General features: G+C 36.8%; 1 protein-coding gene across 1 annotated transcript in view; it reads right to left on the bottom strand.

The window, feature by feature from the left end:
* The window catches only part of otog (otogelin), a 228,381-nt gene extending 201,347 nt beyond the window's left edge, over nucleotides 1-27,034 (bottom strand). The window contains 13 exon segments of the mRNA XM_073050064.1: nucleotides 1,096-1,204; nucleotides 7,228-7,353; nucleotides 7,848-7,960; nucleotides 10,769-10,875; nucleotides 15,605-15,735; nucleotides 18,178-18,383; nucleotides 18,964-19,085; nucleotides 20,661-20,815; nucleotides 21,836-21,955; nucleotides 24,091-24,178; nucleotides 26,327-26,378; nucleotides 26,692-26,749; nucleotides 26,956-27,034. Coding sequence (XP_072906165.1) covers nucleotides 1,096-1,204; nucleotides 7,228-7,353; nucleotides 7,848-7,960; nucleotides 10,769-10,875; nucleotides 15,605-15,735; nucleotides 18,178-18,383; nucleotides 18,964-19,085; nucleotides 20,661-20,815; nucleotides 21,836-21,955; nucleotides 24,091-24,178; nucleotides 26,327-26,378; nucleotides 26,692-26,749; nucleotides 26,956-27,034 — 1,466 coding nt within the window.
* Between the last annotated feature and the right edge of the window lie 285 nt (nucleotides 27,035-27,319).

Genomic DNA, 27,319 nt, shown 5'->3' on the forward strand with positions numbered 1-27,319 from the left:
GCTCTCCTTGACAATATTTATTAATACAATTTTTCAGTCAACCACAATCATCCTCCATTCACATCACTATACTTCACTTTTTTAAAAAATTTAAGGTCCCAGCTTTGGATTGAACTACTTCATTATGGTCAAATAACCCATTCTCATTGCATAAAATATGATCTAAAACAGTCTTTTCCCCCATTGCTTCCTGAACATATTGATTTCCAAAACTGTTTTGACCATATACTGTGAATTCATCCTCCATCTTATTACCACTAATTTGATTTGACCAGTCTACATGTAAATGAAAATTCCCCTATTTATTGCATACGTCTTGTTACATACACCTATAAAACTTCCTGCTTTATGCTAATTGCTATATTATAACTACTATTTGGCAGCCTAAACTAACCTCTACATGACTTCTGCACTTCCCTGTTTTCTCATTTGATTCAAACTAATTCAAGTTCTACATCATGGTTCATGTCATTTATGATATTTTGCTATGTTCTAATGTAGAACAATCAATATATCAATGTTCAGTAATAGAAAACCAGTGGCATTCAGTCAAATTTCAATTTTTGAAGTTCAGTTCTGTGAAATAATATTCTTTATTGCCTATTTAATGTATGAGGCTGATTACATCTCTAAGATGTTCAGGGATAGATGGATGCAAATCCAAATTTTCCCACCTCATGAGCTTGAATTCTAAACATGAGTCAAAGATTGCAATTCATAAAGGAAAACTGATCACAGAAACTTAAATCACACATAATCACACACTAAAATAAATGCCACCAAATGAATGGAAGTGTATCTGTATGAAGTGATGCACATATTTAGTGTTGCTGGCCAGAGATGAATTTCACTCCAAATAGCAAATGTATATCTAATAAAGGTGTGAATGAAAGCTTGAAATTTAATTTAGAACACAATATATCCTGTGTAATCTGATATCACAGTCTACAGTCAGTGCAAATTAATAGAATAATTTTAGAAACAAGATTACAACATAGTGAAGCAACTGTGATGACATTCTATACAATAATTTTTATAATGTTAACCTAATTCAATAGAAAATTTTAACAACATATGCAGTTTTTAATCACTTACCAGGTGCTGCAGTGTTTCTGAATTACGGAGCCGGGCACATAGAGATTACCATGAAACACACAAGGACACTCAGTAGGTTTCAGACATGTCCCATTTTCATGAATCAAGCCTGTAAGAAGATATTATACTTCATTTAAATGATTTTTAGCAAGTTTTATGGGCCTTTGTATCAGAAGGGGAACTTAAATCTTAGATTGAATGCAGGTACAAGAAATAGCCCAAAACTTGCTAACAAATAGAATGTTAAGTGCAATAACCAGCATTTATATGGAAGTCTGGTACTTAATATATGCACATTAATACTTGGAATCTCTAGACTATAAAGTGCCTTATACAACTGACTCTTGGATTCTGCCATGGATAAACCTGGTGCAGGATCCATACCATCACTGATTCCAATAGGAATTGAAAATCTGCATACCAATAAAGAGTTTGGTAAATTCTTCTTTTGTAATGCTATCTTTACAGTGTAAGTTATTTGATCGTTTGTTTAATGCGTTTTAATATAGAACAGTGCAGCACTGGAATAGGCACTTCTGTTCACAATATCTGCACTGACCATTATGCCAAACCAACCTAAACCCATCTGTCTAAATGCACCTTAAACATTTCTACTACCACCACCACCTCCAGCAGCAATTCCAGGCACATAGGATACAGGACAAAAAAAACCTTGCCTCCCAAATCTCCTTTAGACATTCCTCCCATCACCTTAATCCTATACCCTCTAGTATTTAATATTTCCACTCTCGGGAAAAAGACTTTGTCTGCTTTATCCATGCCTGCCACAATTTTATACATAACTATTAGGTCAGCTCACAGTCTCTGACATTCCTCAATAAAATTGTCCAGCCTCTCTTTGTAGCTAACACAATCTAATCTAGGCAATATCACTGTGAACAACTTCTGCACTCTCTCCTCATCCCTCCTGCAATATAGTAATCAAAACTGCATACAAAATTGTAAATTTAGCATAGCTAAAGTTTTATACAGCTGCAACATGACTTTCCAAACTTAATACTTAATTTTCTTTGTACAATCTATCTTCCCTTCTGTTCCTTTAATTCTGCTGAACTTTGGGAGGCCTATGGAATAATCGTATGATAGTGATGACATCTTTTTTACTCCTGAGTTCTACACATACAGCCTTACTGGATGAATCCTCCAAAATATCGCCATAGTGCAGCGCATGACATTCTCCCTGATCAGAACCACCTGCCCCCATCTCATTTTCCCCTCCTTCTCCATCCCAACTTAAATATCTATGCTCTGAAATATTGAGCAGCCAGTCCTGCCCTTCTCACAATCAAGTTTCTGTAATGGCTACAACATTGTAGTTCCATATACAAATCTATGGTTTAATCTCATCTATTTTACCCATTATACTCCATGTGTTAAAATAAATACATTTCAACCTATCAGTCCTACTCTGTTTATTATTCTGGCTCTACCCATTTTTGCTACACCAGATCTTCAAAAATGCATTTATCTAGACCAGCTTTGTGGCCTCGGTAGCATGCTGCACATGGACTAATCCGGATATTACTAACCTAGAGGTCCTGCTTTTAAATTTTATACTCTACTCCCTAAATTCCCTAACACATCTTTTTGCCTATGTTGTCTGTACCAGCATAGACCACAACCTCTGGCTGCTCACCGTCTCCTTTCAGAATCTCCTGTAAATGATCCTTGCACCAGGAAGGAAAACATTACCCTGGAGCCTCTGTCATGGCCACAAAAATGTCTAGCTAACTGTAAGAACAGTCAAAATTGAAGATACTTGTGTTTTTTTCCAAATTTTAATATTTTTGATAGCCCGCAAAGCTAGAGATGGTGCTTTCCAGGTTGTCAGAATTTTCAGACCTATTTGAGCAAAGGAATCTTCTCAGTTTAGTATCAATTATTCTTTTGTGCTGCTGTGTTCATAGACAATAAGAAAGTATCATTTGTTTGTTATGTACCATGTCGTATGACATGGGCAGTCATGGTCTTTCCAAGACCATGATTGTTCTTGGTAAATTTTTCTACAGAGGTAGTTTGTCATTATCTTCTTCTGGGCAGTGTCTTTACAAGACTAGTGACCCCCGCCATTATCAATACTCTTCAGCGATTGTCTGCCTAGTGTCAATGGTCACATAACCAGTGCTTGTTATAAGCACCAGTTGCTCATTTGCCCATCCACCACCTGCTCCTATGACTTCACATGACCCTGATTGGAGGGCTAAGCAGGTGCAACACCTTGCCCAAGGGTGACCTGTGGGCTAGCAGAGGAAAAAAGTGCTTTATATCTCCTTTGGTACAGACATATTTCCATCCCACCACTCATAAGTAAGTATAAAGCTACCAAATAGCATTCATGGAAGATTACACTTCTTGATTGCAAACATCTTCAATACACATTCCCTCAAGGAAGTGACTAGAGTCCAGAACGCAATAGTCATAAGTAGTCCAGGAAGTATCAGAAAGAATTTGCATTGCTGTGGGGAGAGACTGAATGAACGAGACTAGCTGGAATCCTCTTGTACAGAGCTGGATGAGAATCGTGCCAAAATGGCCTCCTTCTATAATCTAACTTTTCAATGATGTATCCAGCGTAATCTTGTTCAGCCCATTCAATAATAAACCGCAAACTCCTTCCTTAAATTCATAAAAAGTTTTCCACTACTAAAACACGATTTGGCTTATTGAAGCCATCTGATTGCAATACACCATGCAAAAAAAATCTACCTTCCTTATTTTGGATTTTGTTAAAGGCATAGCCATTGCCTTAACTGTGTGAATGGATCTGTGGAAGGATGAAAACGAGGATTACCAATTTTTAAGCAAAGAGAATTTGAAAAAAAATCACTATGCGAGGGAGGCGTGTGGCTGATGCAGCCACGGACAAGGTGAGGAATGCAGCAATGATTAGGAATGGAAGACATGAATTGTTAAGAGTGGAAGTAGTAGTGAGTATCTTTACCCTACTAACTTGAAAACCTCAGGGTGAAACCCCTAGAGGACAAAAGCGTTAAAAGATTTATTGAAGCTACAGCTATAACGAGACAATATCGGCAGAGACCATTGTCCAAAATCCTTACCGTGTGGTCGGGAATCAGCTCTGTAAAATCATACCAAGAGATTTGATCAAGCTTTTGTACAAGTTTGTGAATTGACTTTCCGTGGATAATCAACTATTTCATCCAATGAACCAAGCAACAAGATGGCGAGCCACCCAAGATGAAGAACCAGTGCGGGAACGGAATGTGTAATGACACAGAGGATTTAATATAATTGGATGTGTAAGGTTAGTTTCTTTTGAAGAATCTGAACTTGATTTTCTGCAGGAACTGATTATTTTTGCAAAGATTTTGGAAAGTTACTGAATGAGATTTCCTTTGTTTAAAAGTTGTGATGTTGGAAAAGTTTTGGAACTTAGATTTGGAACCTAGACAGAATATTAGTATTTTGAATTGCTCTTGCTCATGTAAATATTTTGTACATATTGTTTCTTTTCTCTTAAACAAAACTTACCTCCAGAAGTGTGTGGTTTCTACTCACTGCCTCCTTCCAATACCTAGAACCTTTTGATGGCCCACTAGCACCTAGTGCAGTACTATGTAATTTAATTTTCTCAAAGAGTACAACAACTAGTCACTCATGATAAGACGGGTGCTACACAGGTGTAACATATAACCAACAGATCAGATTAAAATTTTGCAATCTTGTCATGGTAAATGATAATGCACTATTAATCAGCTAATGCAAGGAGCAGGCTCTCAGCATCCCCCATCTCTAACAATATCAGAGATCCACATGAGAGACCAAAGGAAAAGTTGAATCATTTGCAAGCATGTACAGTCAGAAATTATGACCCACTCTCTGAGATTCCCATCAATACAGCAGCCAGTCTTCAGCCATTTTGGTCACCCAATTAAATATTGAGAAATAGCCAAGAAAAATGAATACAGCAAAAGACAATGGGATCAGACAACATCCTGCCTATGTGTGTATTACAGAACCAGCTATGTCCCTGGCCAAGTACTTCAGTACAGATACAAAATTAGCATCAATATGACAATATGAAAAATTGCTGAGGCGTGTCAAATGTGGTTTGGCTGCCTACTGCCCAATCCGTCCATTCTTTACTATAAAGATGTCCTGAAGTGTTTTATTGAGTAGCATTTTCTCTTCAGTATCCTGCTCACTGATGTCCAGCTTGGGATTTCCCAGAACCACTCAGCTACAGACCTCATTTCAACCATGGTCAAAATAAGAACAATATTTCAACTTCAGAGGCAAGAGGAGACTGCACTTGACATTAAGATGGTGTCTAAATGAATGTGGCAATGAAAAGTCTTAGTAAAATCGAGGTTAAAGGACAGAGGACAAAATACTCCAGTGACTGGAATCATACATTGTATGAAGGAAGATGATTGTGGTTATTGGAATCACTCATTCCAGCTCCAGGCATGGTCTTCAGGATAAACACCTCCAGTTGTCCCAGTCATCTTCATCACATTGAAATGTTCAGGGATGTCTGCTGATGATTCTGCAATGCTCTAATCCATTCCCAGTTCAATTGAAGAATTGTTCCAAACCTACATTCCACAAGAGCTAGACTACATGCTGGCATGGGTGAATGCCAGATGCTGACCATCTCCAACAGGACAGAAAGTGTCTAACCACTTTGACTTTAATTAATATCAACATTGCCAAGTCCTACACCATCAACATCTTGGGATTCACCATTGACCAGAAACTCCAGTGGTCTTGCCAGATGAATACTATAGGGACAAGTACATGTCACAGTCTGGATATCCTCTGACAACTGACTCCCTGATAACCCAGAGCATTTTGACTGTCCCTAAGCCATCAATCAAGTACATGATGGAATATTCCCCACTTGCATGGATAACTGCAGCTCCAATAATAATGAAGCAGCTTAACATCAAAGGCAAAGCGGCCCAACAGTTTTGTACCTCATCCGTTATCAAAAAAAACCATTCTTACCACTACCAGTATACAATTGCAACAGTCCACAAAGTACATTGCAATTATTCACATAGACTTCTCTGAAAGCATCTCCCATGGTCATGTCCCATGACTTCTACGACCGAGGAGGACAAGGCTAGCTTACACATATGATCAGCACCACCTATAAATACCTGCCCATTTCATGAGCAAATCTGATTAGTAAATGTGTCACCATTCTTGCTTCAGTATTAACACTGACCTTTAGCCTGACAGCAGAGGGAGTATGTTCACTTTAAGTACTGCAGCTATTCAAGACATTTTACTACCGGTAGTTTCTTCTGAGCAACAATTAGCCAAGGAAAATGTGCTAGCCTGGCTAGTAACAACCACATAGCAACAAAAATTTGTAAAGAACAAATAGTTTTAAGGAAAGTAAGTACGATGAAGAATGACAGGCATATACTTTTCAAAACATTTTCTTAAGTATACTAAATTATTTAAAATGATTAAATATTTCCAGTTGATTTTTACAATTTTAGTTTTTTAAATTAAATTGCTAATCTGATTTTAGATATATTTTTTAATGCTTCTGAATGAGAAGCATTTCAAACCTTGAGAGCTTTGATAGCAATTTGGTCTTGTGGTTTTGCTAACAGTTAGGTTTTTTTTCTTTCAGTTGATTTTGAGGCAGGGCTTGTTCTGGAATCAAATGCATTGGACAGAGTTCACTGATACACAGAAATGTTCCATTTAGGCCCAAACTTACTTCTCAGTGGGGTCACTTTATTAGGTCAGATATGTTTAAAATTTTTGTATATCATACTATCAAGTGCAGGCATGGAGGTGCACTCAACAAATTCTAAATTATATTGAACAAAATCCTGCAATTACTTTAGTTTAAGCATCATATCACCATGGTACACTTTCATTTAACAATCAGATCTCCATTCTATTACACTCCAAAGACAAGGGAAATTTATTCTAAATTTTTATCTGATTGGCTAAAGTCCACATTAGCCGGCAATTATCCAAACAATTTAAAGTCAATTTAATGATAAAAACGTAAAGAACTAGGTATTTCTTTCTGCCCAACTCGATACAATTTTGAGACACCAGAAAGGGAAAGGGTGACAGAGGCACAAGAAATGTAACTGAAGTTCCAAATAATGTTTCTACCTTTGGGGCAATAGCATCCATCAAGGCACTGGAAATCAGTGCTAATGCATTCTTGTTGTACACGGCATGATACAGGACAACACTCCACACATTCACGATGCACAAATTCACCTTCACAAGTTGATGCTGTGGAAAAACGAGCCGGCAACATAACAGATTAGGATTCTCATTCAATGTTAAATAATTATGTTATTTTATTCACCAGATGGTTTTACAAATGTCTATGTCATCAAGTCACTGATAGCCTTTGAGAAATTAAATGTTGCTCTAGTACTGCTGCCAAATATTTACCATTGCAGGACAGAATGGGCTCAGTGTATTGTATCTTCTATTCCTCTGCCTAGAATTTGTCACTTCAGTCTTGGTGGAGCATCCTGCTTATAGTTACATCATTCCTACTTTTCCCACATATAAATCACTAATATTCCATTTGTCTGAGATCTTCCATCTTAATCGCAAGTTTTACACAACAGACACAGAGTAGGTAAAGTAAGTGTACAAAAATGTTAGGGGTGACTCGTAAAAAATAATTAATAAATTGAGCCTTTTAATACTGATTTTGCACATCTCTCTATAAATTAATGAAACAGGTCTACATGTCTCTTTTTGTTGTATCGTACCACACTGGTTGAACAGCCGTCTCCATTCGTTTAGTGGTCTATTTGCTTGTGCACAAGCCCTTGCATATTCAGTCAAAACTCCACACAGAGTTGCATTATCATCAGGTCCATACCTGACAGAACAAAGGAAAGCAACAATATAGACAATAAGTATACAGAAAGGTCTTCTTCTTTACCTAATCAAAAAATTATTTTGTTTCCTGAGAACTTGGATTCTAACCAACAATTCAGACTTTAGTATTAGCACAATTTATTATTAATTCTTCCATAACTGCAAGAAAATATGCAGTATTTTAAGTTGTAATGTATTTTTAAATAAAAGGAATAGAATCAGATGTTTTTGAATGTATTAAATGATTGTGTTTATTGAATTCCTAATTGTGAGTATTACAGACACAGGCTGCACAGTACACACAAAGCTGAAACAACACACACAAAATGCTGGTGGAACGCAGCAGGCCAGGCAGCATCTATAAGGAGAAACACTGTCGACATTTCAGGCCGAGACCCTTCATCAGGACACAAAGCTGAGCTTGGATTGTAAACTGGCGGTCAAATCTTCTTCCATAGTGATGATATATAATGCATTTATCCCCTAATGCTTATGCTCCATGACAGAATCACTTTTAAGGCTCGGGGAGTGATGTGCAAATTTGAGACATGCATTAAATGCCTCTGGTGGCCAATGGAGCACTCTGTGCCAGAAAATATAACAAGTTAGCCTGATGAAAGAATAACCTGTCCTATGATGGGAAATTTCCCAGCTGTTGGCAAGGTAGTTCCGAGTTATTTAAATAACAAAGTAGGATTTCACCTGCCAGTGAAGGCCATCAACAATGGTCATTGCTTGTACCACTTAAGAGAGAAAAATCACAATAGTGGCATGAAGCACAAGTTATCCATCTTACTTATTTATTGACATACAGCGCGGAATTGGCCTTTCATGCAGCTCCCTGCTTAACCCTCACCTTATCACCGGACAATTTACATATTTGGACTATGGGAGGAAACTGGAAAACCTGGAGGAAACCCAGGCAGCAGTGGGAATTGAACCTGGATCAACTGCACTGTAAAGAGAGTGCTAACCACTACACTCCCATGCTGCCCCAATTATCGCAGTAACTTTTAACTAAAAACTACTTCCTGGCTGCCATGCTCAAATGCATCACGTGCACAGACGACTGCAATTAAATTTCAGGAACTGCATTAATATGTGGGAGTACTTGATCGGACACACGGTGCCTTGAAAAGTATTCAGCCCTCAAAGCTATTTTCACATTTTTAAAATTCAAAATATATTGAAGTAGGATTTCTGAGCTAATCTACAAACCACTATGCATTATGTCACATCAAAAGCAAAATTCCAAAACCTGTCAACAATTTACTAAAAGTTAAAATCCAGGATTGTGAGGCTGAAAAGTATTCGTCCCCTTCATGATTACCGCACTAACTTTCCTCAGATGCAAAACTGTATATTACCTGACCAATTCACCCAATTTGTCAATGTAGAAAACTGGAGGATCACCTCTCTCTGTAAGGCCCAACAGTATGGTAGATTTTCAACAGACCAAACCAAAAATGAAGACAAAAGAACATTCAAGCCAAGTCAGGGAACTATAATAGAGAAGCACAAATGAAGACCATCTCAAACACATGAACGTGCCTTGGAGTTCAGACCAAGTTTTCTGTTGTGAAGAAGTGGAAAAACATGAAACCATAGCCACACTGCCTAGGTCAGGCCATCCCTCTAAATTTAGCCACCGGAGAATTATTGCACTTGTAAGAGAGGGTATTGTAATGCAACATCCACTCTGAGTGAGCTGCAGAAATCATTGATTGCAACTGGTGATGAAGTTCATAGCTCTACAATCTCTAATGCCATGCACAAAAAGGGCATTTATAAAAGAGTGGCAAGGAAGAATCCCTGGATAAAAAAAAAGAGTCTACCCTTGCCCGTAAAGACTTCATAAAGTGCCACTTAGAAGATACTATAAACATTTTGAAGGTCTTGTGGACAGATAAAATTAAAGTGGAACTCCTAAGCCTCAACACTAGGTCTAATACTGTGCATCAGCAGATAACACCATCCCTTTTGTAAAATACTGTGGAGGTAGCATCTTGCTATGGGGATGCTTTTCAACAGCAGAGACTGGAAGTCTAGTCAGGATTGATGGGAAGATAAATGCTGCAAAATACAGAGCCTGCAAGCCTCTGCTAGAAAGCTTAAACTGGGTTCATCTTTCAGCAGGACCACTTTCCACATTCATCTTGGCCCCCTCGTAAACTTATATAACCCACTTCATTGTCCATTGTGCCACCAATTGTGATGTCATCTGCAACAAGCCAAAGCGTACTGCTACAGCAACCACGGAGTGGCTTCAAATGAAGAAAATTGATGTCCTTGAGTGGCCCAGTCAGTCTTGATATTAACTTGATTGAACATCTCTGGCAAGACTTCAAGACTGCTGTCCACCACCACTCCCCAACCTAACCTGGCACGGCTTAAGCAATTTTGCAATGTGAAATAGGCAAATCTTGCACAATCACCTTGTGTAAAGCTAACAGAGACTTATTCAAAAAGATTGTAATAGCTGTGAGAGATGGTTCAACTAAGTCCTGAGCAAAGGGGGATGAATACTGTACTTCTGAACTGCTGACATTACAGTTATTCATTTGCTTTTTATGCTTTACAATTCTCCCAATTTGGGGGTTCTACTGTTAAAAAAAAATAGGAGCATGTTAATTATGAATAAAAATTCTCAGTTAAATTGATCAAAATCTTTGGTTGTAATACTCACTTATCTGAACAAAGGATTGGAGCTGGATACTTTCACAAGGCACTGCAGTTTTAACATGAAATTCAACAGCATAGCAGATGCGTAATAAAATCTCACATTAATTAGTATTGTAAACATACTCACATGCAGAGGTCGTTTATACAACTGGCCATATATGGATAGGGTTGAACGTGGTAATGGCAGAGTACAAATGGATATCCAAGGAGCAGAGTGCATAAATCTCTTATTTTCTGCAGAACATATAACAATAAAACAATGAGGTCAAGCAGAGCCCTTGCACGTACTGTATATCCCACTCCTGCATCATGACTGACAGAAACTATCACCCCTGTTATAGCCACTTTATCTTGCTGCTCATAACTCATCATCCCCACCCCAAAGTTTCTTGCTTCTTTTCCCAGACAATACCCTGTCCAAAACAATGTGTAAATATATTAGTGCTTAATCAAGCTGTTTGATAATGGCCTAGATGATTTCTCTTGGTAGGAAGGAGGAAATTAGGGATGAGTAAAAAGGCAGAATAACACAGAAGCAAAATTTAATAGTTATAAGACATAAGAACACAAGACATAGGAGCAAAATTATGCCATTCAGCCCAATGAGTCTATGCTACCATTCCTTCATGGTTGATTTATTATCCCTCTCAATCCCATTCTCCTGCCTTCTCCCCGTACCCTTTGATGCTCTGATTAATCAAGAACCTATCAACCTGCATTTCAATTTTTCTCAATGACATGGTCTCCACAGCTGCCTCTGGAAATGGATTCCACAGACTCACTGCCTTCTGGCTAAAGAAATTCCTCCTCATCTCTGCTCTAAATGGATGCCACTCTATTCCAAGGCTGTGCCCTCTGGTCCAGGACACACCCACTGTAGGAAATACCTTCTCTAGATCCACTCTATCTAGGCCTTACAATATTTAATAGGTTTCAATGAGATCCCCTGTGATCCTTCTAAACTCCAGTGAGTACAGACCCAGAGCCATCAAAATCCCCTAATACACTGATCCTTTCATTTCTGGAATCATTCTCACCTCCTCTGAAACCTCTCCAGTGCCAACAATTTTTTTTTAGATAAGGGGCCCAAAGTTGCTCACAATACTCCAACAGACTGGTACAGAGCCAACAACCTGCCTCTGAATGTCAACAAAACAAAAGAGATGGTTGCTGACTTCAGGAGAGCACTGAGAGACCACTCTCTGCTGAACATTGACAGCTCCTCCATTGAGATAGTTAAGAGCATCAAATTTCTTGGTGTTCACCTGGCGGAGAATTTCACCAGGTCCCTCAACACCAGCTCCATAGCCAATAAAGCCCAGCAGTGTCTCTACTTTCTGTGAAGGCTGAGAAAAGTTCATCTCCCACCCCCCCATCCTCATCACTTTCTACAGAGGATGTATCGAGAGCATCCTGAGCAGCTGCATCACTGCCTGGTTCGGGAATTGCACCGTCTCAGATCACAAGACTCTGCAGCGGATAGTGAGGTCAGCTGATAACATCATCGGGGTCTCTCTTCCCACTATTACAGACATTTACACCACATGCTGCACTCGCAAAACTAACAGTATTGTGAAGGACCCCAAGCACCCTTCATACAAACTCTTCTCTCTCCTGCCATCTGGCAAAAGGTACCGAAGCATTTGGGCTCTCACGACCAGACTGTGCAACACTTTCTTCCCCCAAGCCATCAGACTCCTCAATACCCAAAGTCTAGACTGACATCTACTTCATTTATTATCTTGTAATTTGTCCTCTACTGTGCCTATTGTCTTATTAATTATTGTACTGCCCTGCACTGTTTTGTGCACTTTATGTAGTCCTGTGCAGGTCTGTAGTCTAGTGCAGTTTTTATGTTGTTTTACGTAGTCTAGTGTAGCCTTGTGCTGTCTCACATAGTCTAGTGTAGTTTTGTGTTGTTTCATGTAGCACCAGGGTCCTGGAAGAACGTTGTTTTGTTTTTACTGTATACTGTACCGGCAGTTTGTGGTTGAAATGACAATAAACTTGACTTGACTTGAAGTGCAGTCTGAGCAATGCTTTATAAAGCTTCAGTATTACATCCTTGCTTTTGAACTCTGATCCTCTTAAAATGAACGTTAACATTGCATTTGCCTTCCTTACCATGGACTCAACCTGCAAGTTAACCTTTAGGGAACTCCCAAGACCCTTCCCATCTCTGATTTTTGAATTTTCTCCCTGTTTAGAAAATAGTGTACACCTTTATTCCATCTACCAAAGTGCATGACCTTACACTTCCTTACACCGTATTACATCTGCCACCTCTTTATCCAATCTCCCAATCTGTCCAAGTCCTTCTACAAACTCCCTGCTTCCTCGGTAACACCTGTCCCTCCACTGACCTTCATATCATCTGCAAAGTTGGCCTTAGTAATAACAACTACACTCACTTCTGTCCCCTGACACCCCTGAATTTCTGGCATACTGCTAGTGTCTTCCACAGTGAAGACGGATGCAAAATACCTATTAAGATCATCGGCCATTCCTTTGTCCCCAATTACTTCCTCTCCAGCAGCATTTTCCTGCAGTCCAATATCCACTGTCTCCTCTTTAAATACCTGAAAAAGCCTTTGGTATCCTCATTGATTTTATCGGCCAGCTTAACTTAATATTTCATCTTTTTTCTCCTTATGGATGCCTTCTGTTGTTGTTTTTTTAGCTTCCAAATCCTCTAATTTCTCACTAATTTTTGCTATACTATTTGCCCTCTCTTTTCCTTTTACGTTGTCTTTGACTTCTCCTGTCAGCCACAGTTGCTTCATCCTCCCTATTGAATATTTCTTCACCTTTGAGATGTATTGAGCCTGCCTTCCAAATTGCCCTCAGAAACTCTAGTCATTGCTCTTCTGCCATCATCCTTGCTAGTGTCCCCTTCCAATCAACTTTGGCCCTCTCCTCTCTCATGCCTCTGTAATTCACTTTACTCCGGTACAATAGTGATAAAACTGACTTCATCTTCTCCATCTAAAAATGCAGGACAAATTCTAGCATTGTATAACTCAGGGTCCCATAGGGGTTCCTTTACCTTAAGCTCCCTAAACACATTTCGTTCATTACACAACACCCAATCCAGCATTGCCTTTCCTGTTGTAGACTTAACCATGAGCTGCTCTAAAAAGCCATCTCACAGGCATTCTACAAATTCCCTTGCTTGGAATTTAGCACCAACCTGATTATCCCCAATATACCTGCATATTGAAATCCCCTATGACTACTGCAACAGTGTCCTTTTTACATGATTTTTCAATCTTTCATTGTAATTTGTATCCCACATCCTGGCTACAGTTCGGAGGCCTGTACCTACCAGGGTCTTTTTCCATTGCACTTTCTTAACTTTACCCACAAGGATTCTACATTTTCCAATCCTATGTCACCTCAAAGGATGTGGTTTCATTTTTTTTTACCAACAGAGCCACTCCAGCCCCTCTGCCTACCTCCGTGTTCTTTCAATACAATGTCTTAATCAGGTTTAATATCACCGGCGTAAGCTGTGAAATTTGTTAACTTTACAGCAGCAGAACAATGAAATACATGATAAATAAATACAGAGAAAAAAATACTGAGTTATATTAAATATATATATATGTCTATTAAATAGTTATGTTAAAGAGTTGTAACTTATCTATTTAGTGATACAGCACAGAGTAGGTCCTTCTGACCTACTCTTCCACTCATGCTTCCCCAGCAACCCCACAATCCTGATTAACCCTAATCTAATCGAGAGACACCTCCAAGAGGACCACAGCCATGTCATTGGATTTCGAGACTTGCATGCCTCAATGACCCAGAGAACTATGTTGGGATTTATGCTTTGGCTCTTGCGTAGGGTCACCCATGCCAAATAGGTCAAATGGTAGAGACCAAACTAAGAGTGGTCCACTGGTCTTCCAGGTTCAGCGGTTCAGCTTAGGGCTAACAACCCTGACTGGCAAAGCAAAATTGGTATGGAAACAGCAATGAAGAATCCTTCTACAGCTGAGTGAGATGGCATTCCTGAGTTTTTATTCAGGAACTGGAACACCATGGGAGGACATACAGAGGCGCCTTACAGAATGTTGCTCAAATTGAACTCCAAATTCCATAATGGTCCGAGCTGTAATAGCGTTGCTTAAACCTCTATGGTATCCTTGGATGTTAACCTTACAACTATGATCCTCTTTAAGCCACAATTCAGTGATGTCCACAACATTATATCTGCCAATACCTAACTGCGCTACAAGATCATTTACCCTATTTCATATATTGCATGCATTCAAATTTAACACCCACAGTCCTGGATTCATCAACCTTTTTGATTTTGCCCTCATGTTATTCTTCAACTCATCCCACTGATTGCAATTTTTCCCTACCATCTGCCTGTCATCCTTCACAGTCTCACTACACTCTGCGTCTACCTGTATACCAAATGCCCTATCCTCAGCCCTATCACTCTGGTTCCCATCCCCATTATGTTAGTTGAAACCCTTCCCCACGGCTCTAGCAAACCAACCCACAATGAGATTTATTAGCTATTATTAATTTAATTATATGTTGGCAGTTTGTGGGGTTGGAGGACTGTGTGTGAGTGGGTGGGAGGGAGGGAGGATGGAAGGGGCTTCATTTTGCTGTTGTTGTTCTGCTGAACATTATAGTTATGTTATGTTGGCACTAGAATGTGTGGTAACGCTTGTGGGCTCCCCCAGCACATACTTAGGTTGTGTTGGTTGTTAATGCAAATGACACATTTCACTGTTTGTTTCGATGTACGTTATAAATAAATGAATCTGAATCTATAGGTTATCAAGGCAAGTAATATTCCATCAGACCACGTCTCAATCTTCAATTTTGTTTAAACCATATGAAAAAAAAACTTCGATTAGCTTTCTTTTAAATCATTTGAACTGACCTTTTTTAAAAAAAAATTGGTTATCGGCACTAAAAATTAAACTAGTTTATAACCAACCTTGTTTACACTTTGGTTTTGTCCAGAGCAAGGCGATGGGTAGTTGATTGGAGTAACATGACAAGGTTTTCCATCTGGGATATCTTCTATCCAACTGTTACCAAAAATAGCTATATCTTCTGTTAATACACCTTAGATAAAAGTGTAAGAATTATTAAACTAGAAATAAAAGGAAACAAATCCTTGAAGTTTGAATTTACATAGGAAGTCAAGCAGAAGGTTTGCAAGCCACACTTGGCATCCACCCACTGAAATATGGTCTGACCCCATCCTTACCCTACATCTGCCACTCTGGTTGTGAAAGTGTAACTTTATTTGTCATGTTGTGCCACTAGATTAAATGTTAAATGTCTCCACTCACATCTTGTTATAGTAATGCTCAGACATGGACGTGGAGCATGATGCTAAAACACTTAGGCACATTTAAACACTGAGCTGGAAATAAAGTTATGATTGCACTGAAATGATTATGAACCGATGCAGTGTCCTAGGTAAGAATCAAATTGTCTTTAATGAAAAGCAAACTAGAAAGCATGAAGGTAGATGGACTTAAGGAAAATAGAACATATAACTGTATCGATATGACAGGAAGATGGTAAAATGTAATCATGATCTGATTTAAAATGTCTTGCAACAGATTATGACCAAAAGAACTTTGTATCATTCTGTTAGAGGTTTTGAAACTTTATTCTTTTCATGCCAGTTTGTATTTCTTCAATTAATCAAATATATTTCTCTAAATAATGCTTCAGTCAAAGTTTCAATGATGTAGTTTCTTCATATGGTAAAGCAGTGCATTTTCTCTACAAAATCCTGACCTTTGGGTCTCCAGATTAAACATTCCTCTATTTATCCAGGAATTTGAAGTATGAGGGGTGATTGAGAAGTTTGTGGCCCAAGGTAGAAGGAGTCAATTTTAGAAAACCTAGCATATTTATTTTTCAGCATAGTCTTCTCCTACATTTACACACTTAGTCCAGCGGTCGTGGAGCACACGGATCTTGGACCTCCAGAAACTGTCCACAGCTCTCGTTACATGCACATGCAGGTCAACTCTTTGAGTGATTATGCAGTAAGTTGGAAGATAATAACTAATCTCATTCTCTGAGTTATTAACTTCAAACTTTCTGCATAATCACTCAAAGAGTTGACCTGTATGTGCATGTAAAGAGAGCTGTATAACTCATCTCCTTTTACCGTAGGCCACAAACTTATCAATCACCCTTGCGGTGGACACTTTGTGGAGGTCCAAGATCCGTATGCTCCACAACCGCAGAACTAAATGTGTAAACAGTTGAAAAGTAAATGCTCTAGGTTTTCTAAAATTGACTCCTTCTTCCTTAGGCCACGAACTTATCAATTACCCCTCGTATATCTTCAAAATCCCAAGTGCCCTTTCATGAACAGGTTAGAAAATACCTTGTTATAGTGGTGGTCATATATTCCTTTATTCACTTGAAATTGTACAGTTGTTGGCAGCAAGTGGTTGACTAATTGTTCTCCCAAAATTGTTCTCCCTAATTGTTCTCCCAAAAACAAGTCTTTCTGGGTAAAAGAGCAGCGGCATAGTGCCTTGTCCCAAAATAGACTACCAACATATGTATTCATCCGCTGCATGCTCCTTGTCTCCATGTAATGCACTGTCCATATTTTCATATTTCCTTCCAGAATTTGCATTGATTAACTAGAAACACCAAAACCAAATCAATCCCAGGAAAGATTTTAGTCAACTATTCGATTTTATTGGTATGAAACATTTCAGCGGAGTTGAAAATTATGTACGTGAAACACCTTAATGGCTATCTTATGAGTTTCTTAGTGATTCGAGTGTTCTGATGATACATATCTCCGGGAGGCAGAAGTTAGGAAGCAGAAGGATGCTATGGAAAGAAAATAAAATAAACAGAATATAAATAGAACAGTGCAAAGCAATGAAGCAATGGGATTAAATCATTATTTAAAGCATCAATTTTCCAAAGAGGCATACCACTTCTTGAAGGTAGAAACTTTGTTGGTTTTGAAAATAATATAGAAAATACTAACCAAAGGACTTTAACATTAAATATATAAGGATCAATAGATTTTGCATGTCAATTTTGTTAGTTCAAAGTTATATACAAAATAATATTCAATTTGTTCTGTGTAATCTACCTCCTTTGACAATATATTGTCATGATATAATTAAAAATTATGCTGTAACCTCCTGCATGATTATATTTCCTTTACTCTACTAAAGTAAGTGATGAAAGTATGTATTAACAAGCAAGAAATGTTCCCACTGGAAAACTAGATGGGAAAGCACTGTAGGTATGGTGTGTGGTATAGGAGGTAGAGCTATGGTAAATTAGCAAACTGTTCCATTTCTATGTATCCAGTCAACATCAACACTTGAGTTTTCCCCATATAAAATCCAATTATAAAAGTGTGCAAGAAACAAAAGAAATGTCTTGTATTATTTCATGAAACTGAGTATCTGCACCTATGTTAAGAAAACTAATATTTGTGCAAATACATTTTGTAGAAGCAAATTAGATCACATCAACCTGTCTAAACTATTGTTTCCAATTACTTACCATAGCTGGTGTATAAATCATCGTGCATATTTCCATTGAAATTGCCACAAAGTCCACATAACTTCCCAACATACTCTATGCTCATCTTTATGTAGACTCCAGAACTACCATCCCAAGCCAAAGAAAATCCATGGTGATGCCTAACCAGAATGTATCCAGCTATTTGTTCAAACTTCAGATTTCCAATAATGTAAGGCAGCTGAATGCTAGGAAGCAGAAGTAGAAAATATAAATATGAGTCATTTTAAAAAATGTTTTGTCATCTATTACCTTTAGGTGCTATTTTTGATGACAGCCACATATTTAGATCAGGCAGATACACAATTCACAGAAAGGTGGTATTCCTACACAATTAGACCTATCCACCCTTCTCATCAAACAGACAAGTTAGGTAGACAGAAAGGGCCTTCTGTAGGATGAATGGAGACTGAAGTTTGTCTATTTCAACGACTTGAGGAATATGTCCTTCCAGACATCAGGAAGGACCAAACAGTTATTTTTTTCTGTTTTGCTGATCAAAATATTAAATATGTGAACTTGGAAGAAATGATAAGTTCACAACAAAAATCATGCAGCGGGTGAATCCAAGTTGCTGCATTGAAAGCACCAACTCCTAGATCACCAATCAAAGAGCAGGCGCATAGTTAATGAAATGTTAAACATTTTTTAAAACATCTTACATCTTCAATCTCATAATATTTCTTAGCTCTAGTCTGCTGTGTGCAATGTAATCCATTAAGTGTTAGGCGCATTAATAATCTGACACTTATCAGTAAAAGAAGGAACCTTTTTCCATAATGGATGACTTCATAGTTCCGTAGAATGATTTCCCCTTCATATGCAAAGAACATACTGACCGAACGGTTGCAAGAATATAGAGAGGAATTGCATGCTGGATCATTATGTATCTGCAAAACAAGATATATATAATCGGAATAGATCAAAGATCTTAAATTAGAGAACTTTGGGCTAGTAGTGCACTAAGTAAACAAATAAAGTCACTCTCCACCTTTTCAGGAAACCCAAGAACATGTCCAACCCAGAAAAAAGACATCTTATTTTCATTTATATTGACAAATAATTAAATATCTCAAATTATAATAAAACTACCCATCTCAGCCTTATGACTGCATAATTAAGATCATTCTAGATGACTGCAAGTCCTGGCTTTGAAGAGTACTAACCACAAAAGTGTATTATATTCTTGTCATGTTAATGGACAGATTTTTTATGAACAAGGATACATTTGTGAGGCAGTCATGGTAGATGAATGCAAGATTTTAGTGAACCTGACCTATATTCAATAACAAGTTTTGACATTCAATACCAAAAGGAGGAAAGTTAATTCCTTTTCATCCAAATTTTCAGTAAATTCCTACACAGATCTCATACCAAGTCAAATGCACAGATGTCTAAAAACCTTTTAAAAGGACAATGACAATTAAACCTCAATTTTATGGACGTTTTGAACCGACTTCAAAAGTTTTCAGGAGTTGTGAAATACAGTTGAAGTACTCAATGACATTGATTTTTCATAGTATTTTAGATAAAATACAGTCCATGGGTAATTCAATTTTAGTTTTCCTGTTGTTCACTGAACAAAAGGATATCATCTTTTCTCATTAAGAAATGTTGGTTAGTGTCCACTTAATTTAACATTCTTAGGTTTTCTTCAGTATCAAATATACATGTGTTATATTCCTTGTAAAATAATGTGTTACATTCTCTTCTACTTTGTATAATCTAATTTCAACCATGGTATTGGAGAAAGTTTTAGTTGATGTTTTAAGTACAAAATAAAAATTGTAAATGGAAAACTTCCCTTCAGTATGAATGGATAAATTTTCAATGACAAATTTGATGCTAATGAAATTTTCATATCTAGAGACATATAATTTTTGTCACATTTTGACCAGCAGCTGTTATTTCACCAAAAATATCATTGATATCACTGATGCAAAGACTTTTATAATTCTGGTGTTAATCTTACTATGTCACATAGAGCTGCTGCACAGGCTCTCCATCAGTGAAAATAAATTGTGGTTCTTTAACTTATTTGACTTCCAAAAATTCTGTTTAGTGCATAAAAAGATTGATTATTCTACAATAGACAAAAACACATCTTGTGCTATTGGGCACTAGACTAATGTGAAGAAAATGCAAGTTTGGAGGAGGGCAAGATGATCTATGAGGTCAAAACAGTGCATCGGGTATCAAGTTTAGCTGTATACACATATAATTAACTGGCTACATGGACAATGGGGACTTTGAACAGAAACAGATGAAATAGAACTATAGTAAGCCAGAAAACATCAGTGAATTTAAATTAAAACCAACATGGTGAAAAGCCAATTCATAAAAAGAAAAATTAACTTTAGAAACCACATGCCACTCAATTAGCTAACTTTAGCGTGAGTAGAGAGAACATGCAGAAACAGAAGGTAGGCTTCAGAGTATAAGAGGGAGCCCAATGAAATATTTACCTGAATCGAAAAGCTTTGCTGGCTTTGTTCACATTCCCTCACCAGTGTGTATGTACATTTTCCAGGATAATAATAATAAAGCCCATCAAATGTTTCATAGTTGTACTGACCCCAAGTTCGGCAGATTAAGTCACGATTATTGCCTCTATTTAGAACTAAAAAAAAATAACATTTTCAGACATATTATCAATCATTTTTGTCCAACCTGCATATAAAACACCAAACAAGTTAAATTAGGACCAAGTTAATATCCAAGTCCATTATCCATATCATGACATTCCAAAATACTTTATTATTCCTAATTAATATCAAATTTTAAAAGACCAAACAGGTTCTAAATCATTCAAAACTTAACAATAAAAGCAAGTTTTTTTAAATCAACTATACATCCCATAAAAGTTTTGAAAATTTGCTGCCTTTGGGATATTGTATGCAAAGTTAGAACACTTGAGCAGCAAACTGCACACAGATTTTGTGTGATCTCAACCTTCTTGACTGTAAATGTCATCTAATTTTACCATTGCATTTACTGACCGCCCTGACAGCACCAGCTACTTCATTTGTTTATTTATTGAGATGCAGTACAGGATAGGCCCTTCCAGCTTTTCAGCCCAGCAACCCCTGATTTAACCCTTGCTAATCACAGGACAATTTACAATGAACAATTCACCAACCAATTGGGACATCTTTGGAACGTGGGAGGAAACCAGAGCACACTGAGAAGTCACAGGTACACCATTGGGAGGATGTACAGACTCTTCGCAGATGACATTGAAATTACAGACTGAACTCTGCCACTCCGAGCTTTAATAATGGCGTGCTAACCGCTTTACTACCACAATGCCTAATATATAATGCATCCAATAGGTGTCTTAAAATCTTTAAGTTTATCTTCTTTATAATTACAATTTTACTGGATCTGGATGAGAAATAATTACTGTAATATCACGAGTTTGTTTCATGGGTTGTCTAAATCTAAAGAGAAGCACCTTCAAAGGAGAGCAATTTTACTCAGAATACGAAAACATCTTGTTTTGAAAGTACTTTACTGGTGATTAATTTAATGAGTAAAATCTATTACAAAGACTCATAATTAACACTTGATATTTATGTATTTTAAAAGATCACTCTTGAAATGTCTCCTTTATTCAAAATTGCACCTATTCCATTTGTACCAAACTCACTGCAATTTCACTGGTCCACATTTACACAAAGTTCTGCATTCAGACATAGGAGTGAACATAGACCAAAAAGAACAAGTTGAAGTTCAATAGCATAGGTAATTAGTGGCACATCTTCAATGCAATAGAATGGATGAAGGCATTTTATTAATAATAAAATGAATTAATACTTTCCGGCTTAAAACAGCAAGAATGATTTATTAATCTTGAACTTACATAACATTCAGGTGGCATAATTTAAGCTGAATTATATCAAATGAAGCACAATATGTGCTAAAAGTTTAATTCTACCCAAATCCTGTGCCATGAGTTTACTGCTTTAAATGTTGTTTTGGATAATATCTCCACTTCACATTCATGTCCAATTCCAGTTCCAGTTCCTGCTTAATATCACATCATGGTTACAAATACACCCACATCCTGTTCTGCACCATCTTCGTGATTCTTATTCCTTATGCTTTGTTTCATGGACTTGTCCTTCATGTGCAACATTCTCCAGAATTACAATGCCATTGTTCTCTTACTCTGACTCACACCTACTTTCTTTCCTCATTGACTGCTGTACTTATAGTCCCTTCAACCTTCTCTATAAAAATTTCTCCCCCAATTCAAAAATTTCTCCCCCAATTCCAATTAACAACTTTGAAGTATAATTTCCTTTAACAGACATTTGTTTACATCTCTAATCTTGCCTTTAAAGTAATTTAAGGACTTTTGCTATTTTACAGGCAAGTGGAAATTATTGTTGATTTATTATTGAATTATTGGATGACTGATTGTTTAGATTGCATAAAGTAACCCAATTATAAAGTAATTAACTATCAAATAAATGCATTATGAAGAATAAAAAAAACATCTACTCAGCATAAATCTCAAATTTTGAAATGATTGTTATTGTGTATTTTAAACCACATCTACCTTTAACAATTAGAAGTGTGTTACAAAGCTAGAAGTACTAATAATTAACAATATTAAGAAAATGCAACTTTTGAATGTTAAATATTCTTTGTTCTGTTCCTAAATAAGAGATGCTGAAAATATATTGTTTTTTTCCATGTAGTGAATTAAATGTCTCCAGCCATTCACATATGCAAATCTTTAGGCTATTGATTTGCTTTTCCTATGCCAAATTCACAATTTAGTTCTGTACCTTGAACTGTTGATTAAACAGTAAAAAACATTTTGTAGAGCAATAGTGAAGTGGAAAGGGCCTACTATTAAAGAAAATTGCAATGCTGTTTAAACTATGGCAGCACGGTTTTCAGAGAGCAGAAATTATATTCCAAGTAATGGAAAATCTAAAGATGTGTCTAATGACCCAAAGTATGCAACTTCAATAAACTTGACTTCTCTCTAACACTTAAGCCCTGAGGCAATACATGAATTGTCACAAATAAACTGTTTTCTATATAAAGATCAAAGGTTGTAGATTGATAGATGTTGGATATTAAAGAAATCAAAGAATATGGGATTAGGTAAATGATCACTGAAGTTCTGATTGAATGGTGGAGCATGTAAGAGAGTTTGAATTAACCTGCTCACAGTTTGAAATTTATCAAGATACCACAAAGCTAGTAGGTTCTTAAGTTCATTGCTTCATTTATTTCCAGATAAAACCAGATTACCATCAGTTAAAGATTTAGAAACATGCATAAATTTGGCCCATTGGCACTTTAACAGTGTACAGTATTTAACAAGTCTTGAATATGAACCAATGGTAGTTCAACAGCGGTAATATCTAATGCAAAAACAACTTTTAACCTGTTCAATCATTGTTTTCCAAATGATATGGCATGGAAAGAATTTGATCAAAGACAATACTTCATTGACCAGTTTCTTCAAGTTCAGTGGTACCTTTGTGTTGCTTACCTCAAGTACAGAAGAACACTGACTTTGATATGTTGTTCATCACCAATTGGCAGCATTAGTGTTTCCTCATTATGCAAGCATAAGGTTATATTTTACATATGCTTGCCTCATTTCTGTTATCACTTACACTATTTTTTAAGATTTATGCACCCATCAAATGCTATCTTGAACAATGACCAATTGAATGATTGTTCAATGATAAATGAACATTTATCATTCTTTTAACTGCAATAGTTCACCTGATGAAAATCTCTTTGACACACATTTGTGATTTGGATCAGTTGAGTTCAAATTAGTTGTGCAGGCAAATTGGTTATTCAGGAGTTTATTTTTGATTAGTCAGTGTAGAGATTTTAACAAATAAATGTTGGTTCACTTACATATTAATCCCTCTAATGAAGATGCTGGTCTCCATGCATCAGATGTAACTTCAAGAAGGGAGGACGGAACATCAGATGTTTGCAATATCTAAAGAATACACAAGAGAAACCAAGTTCAGCTGTAAATGTAATTTATTAAATTTAAGGCAGTCAGCCTACCGTCACCAAAGCATAGGAAAGGTACATTTGATTTTCATTTTGCTGAGTTGGGACTGCGATGCTGATATAAAATTGCTAAACTAAGGTCAGATTTTCACTCACAAATTTTGCCATTACTATGTGACATGTATGCGAAACCCATAGAATGTGTTCTTGGTTTATATCTCTTTCAGATTTTAAAAGGTACAAAATTACACCTAGACTCAATTGTGAAAATGTACTTTTTTCTTTTAGTTTAAAGTATATGCTTACAGAAAAGCAGTTCTATCTGAACACAGACAATCAAGTTCAGTACATTATAGAGAAGTCATTATACCAATATTTTATAGTTGTAGCTTTTATTTGTGAATAAAAATGGAACAAACTTCATAAAAAATCTTTTTATATAAAGGCTGTATAAACTGTGAAATAGTAGGTTGTATTTGCTATTAATGGATCTTGGATACATTCAAAATTCTAAATGCCAGTCATCATTTTTGATATTTGTTTCAAATGTGTTGATAGTTCCATTAAGGTAATTAACAGAATATTTTTTTATTGGCATTAGTAAAATCCTGTGAATTACTGGGTCTATTAGCTTGCCAATGCCATTAGGCTTTACAATTCTACCGCCAGGACTTAAGAACTTTTTAAAAGCTATTATTAATGCTTTTTGAGAGTGATTTAGATGCATATCATATTTTTTTACTGAGTTAAGTATTGTATGTAATTAGTTTTGCTACAACAAGTGTATGGGACATTGGAAAAAAGTTGAATTTCCCCATGGGGATGAATAAAGTATCTATCTATCTATCTATCCATCTATCTTTAACTGTACAAATTTTAGTCTAAAAATGCAATAATAGATAAGACATAATGACATAGTGTAAATAGACCACACCACTTCCAAATCAAATTTGACTATTTCTTAATGGGCCTTGTCAAAGTATAGTCATGATTTTACACAGATTATTCCAGTTAACATGAATGTATCTTCAAGGGTAAAGTATTTTAAAAATAAGCCTAATTTTTGTGATTATTCACAAATATAAAATTATAAAAAGTATCCTAAGTTTTAGATTCAGTGCTGCAGTGTACAAATAACCCAAAACTTATGAGTGCTAGTGTTTTTTAAGCTTTTTAAGAGGCTGGGGGTTACTCAATGGGGCAACACTTGGAGCTTTGATCTTAACTTACAGAATTCTAAATAATTCATGTGCACATTTTTACATTCTCTAAGTCAGAACAACAACGAAAATCTCTGACTTGGGTGCTTTAATTTCAAAGTATTAATGCCATTATTTTGAAGGGAGCAATGGAATACTTGTCAATTGGGAAGGACAAAAGAAATTTTAAAGTATTGTTAGTATTCTCAATGGTAACAATTCACACGTTTTCATCGAGTTTAAACAGTTCGTTTCAGTTACGGATTCTGGGTTTCATTTTACAGAACAATGCGGAGCAAACACACATTAAACTCTGAATCCTTTCTTTAAATGGGGGAAAAACACATTTGAGCGGAAAATATTTATGTTCTTGCTGGAAAAAGTTGTTACGAAAGTCAGGTAACAATTTGCAGCAGCGCATGCTTAAATTTTAAGCGTTCAGTTTCTGTAATATAGTTGGAAAACTGTTCTGCCCTCTCCGGTATTTCATTGTTTTGGACAGTTGCATTATTTGTACAATTTTCTGTCTGGTAAGCTACTTTAAATAACAAGTTTATTAGAACTACAATAGACTTAAGTGGACTATAAGCCCCCAACACAATACGTGGGAAAATAAAGCACTGTGTCCACATACAATTATCACACGTCAACATACTGGAACATGTAAAGCATTTTCTGTCCGACAGTATATTTTATATCTGAAACATTTACTATATTACCGCCGACTATAAAAAGAGATGTTTATGCAATTGTAAACGGTCATCAATGCATATGGAAGTTTAAGTTCCTACTTAAGTTTGTTTTTTAAAAGCTACTTAAGTTCCAAACCGGCGTGTTATCTTAATTTCCAAAATCAGCCGATATCATACGCCTTCCACTTTAACTCGAGTTTCAAACGATTGAAACGGTTGCATGAGAGAAAGAGAGTCTACCTGCTCTCCCTGGGAAATGATATCTCGTTTCTGTGTTATACGGCTGCCTTTCCTGCAGAAAGAGAACAAGGATTGGTTTGTTCTTCACAGGTAAACGGCACCTTCATTGGTAATGCACTATCCAGAGCCGCAGAGGAATGCGAACAGAAGCTTACATGCTTAATGCAAAATAGTGAACACTAGACGTGTACAGAAATAATTATCAATATTTAGAAAAATACATTGCTTCATTCACTGGGATGAATATTATTAACGTGCTTAGTGGTGTTCCCCCCATATTTTCTTTTGAGAAGACGCTATGAGTTAATATTTTGTTTTTTTAATCCCAGCTCACTGTGGTTTTCGAATGACAATGGTCCACTTACTTTCCCGAATTCTCTTCAATGGACGCACGCCCGTTGTCCACACTCCAGAAACCTGGCACTGAAGAAGACTAAAACATTAATGATTTTAACTTATTTTACCAGTTCCAAAATAAATGCATACGGAGTAACTATGTTCAATGTCACGTTAACTCGGGTGTTAAAAATATTAACAAATGGCTATTTTTTCCTTCGTTTTAACATCCATACCAATCTGTCAGATAACTTCTGTTCTACAGAAAAACAATCGATATTATCTTGACTCACCTTGCGATGCTAATATTACCAGACAGTATAAATGAGAATAAATTTTTTTCTGTATTCTACCCCGGGATAAGAGCTCCATACCACCTGTAGCACGATTATTTCAGCGTTTAAATTTTCGACTACGAGATGCTGGCCACATTAGTGGCGAATGGCTCCGTGATCGGATTCCTCTAGTCTTCCGCTGTCGAGATCTGAATCTGTGCTGTGCGTGTTTCTGCTAACTCGCTAAAAGGTGGTGCGTATGCAAATCAAAGCCGCAAGTTATTTCGTAATACCAAAAGAAAACACAAAAAGGTTAATTGCCTATGTTATCTTAAAATTGATTTATACTCTAGTATTTCAATCTTTATTTGTAGAAACTGGA

Source organism: Hemitrygon akajei, chromosome 6 (assembly GCF_048418815.1).
Source record: "Hemitrygon akajei chromosome 6, sHemAka1.3, whole genome shotgun sequence".
In the NCBI taxonomy this organism is placed as follows: Eukaryota; Metazoa; Chordata; class Chondrichthyes; order Myliobatiformes; family Dasyatidae; genus Hemitrygon; species Hemitrygon akajei.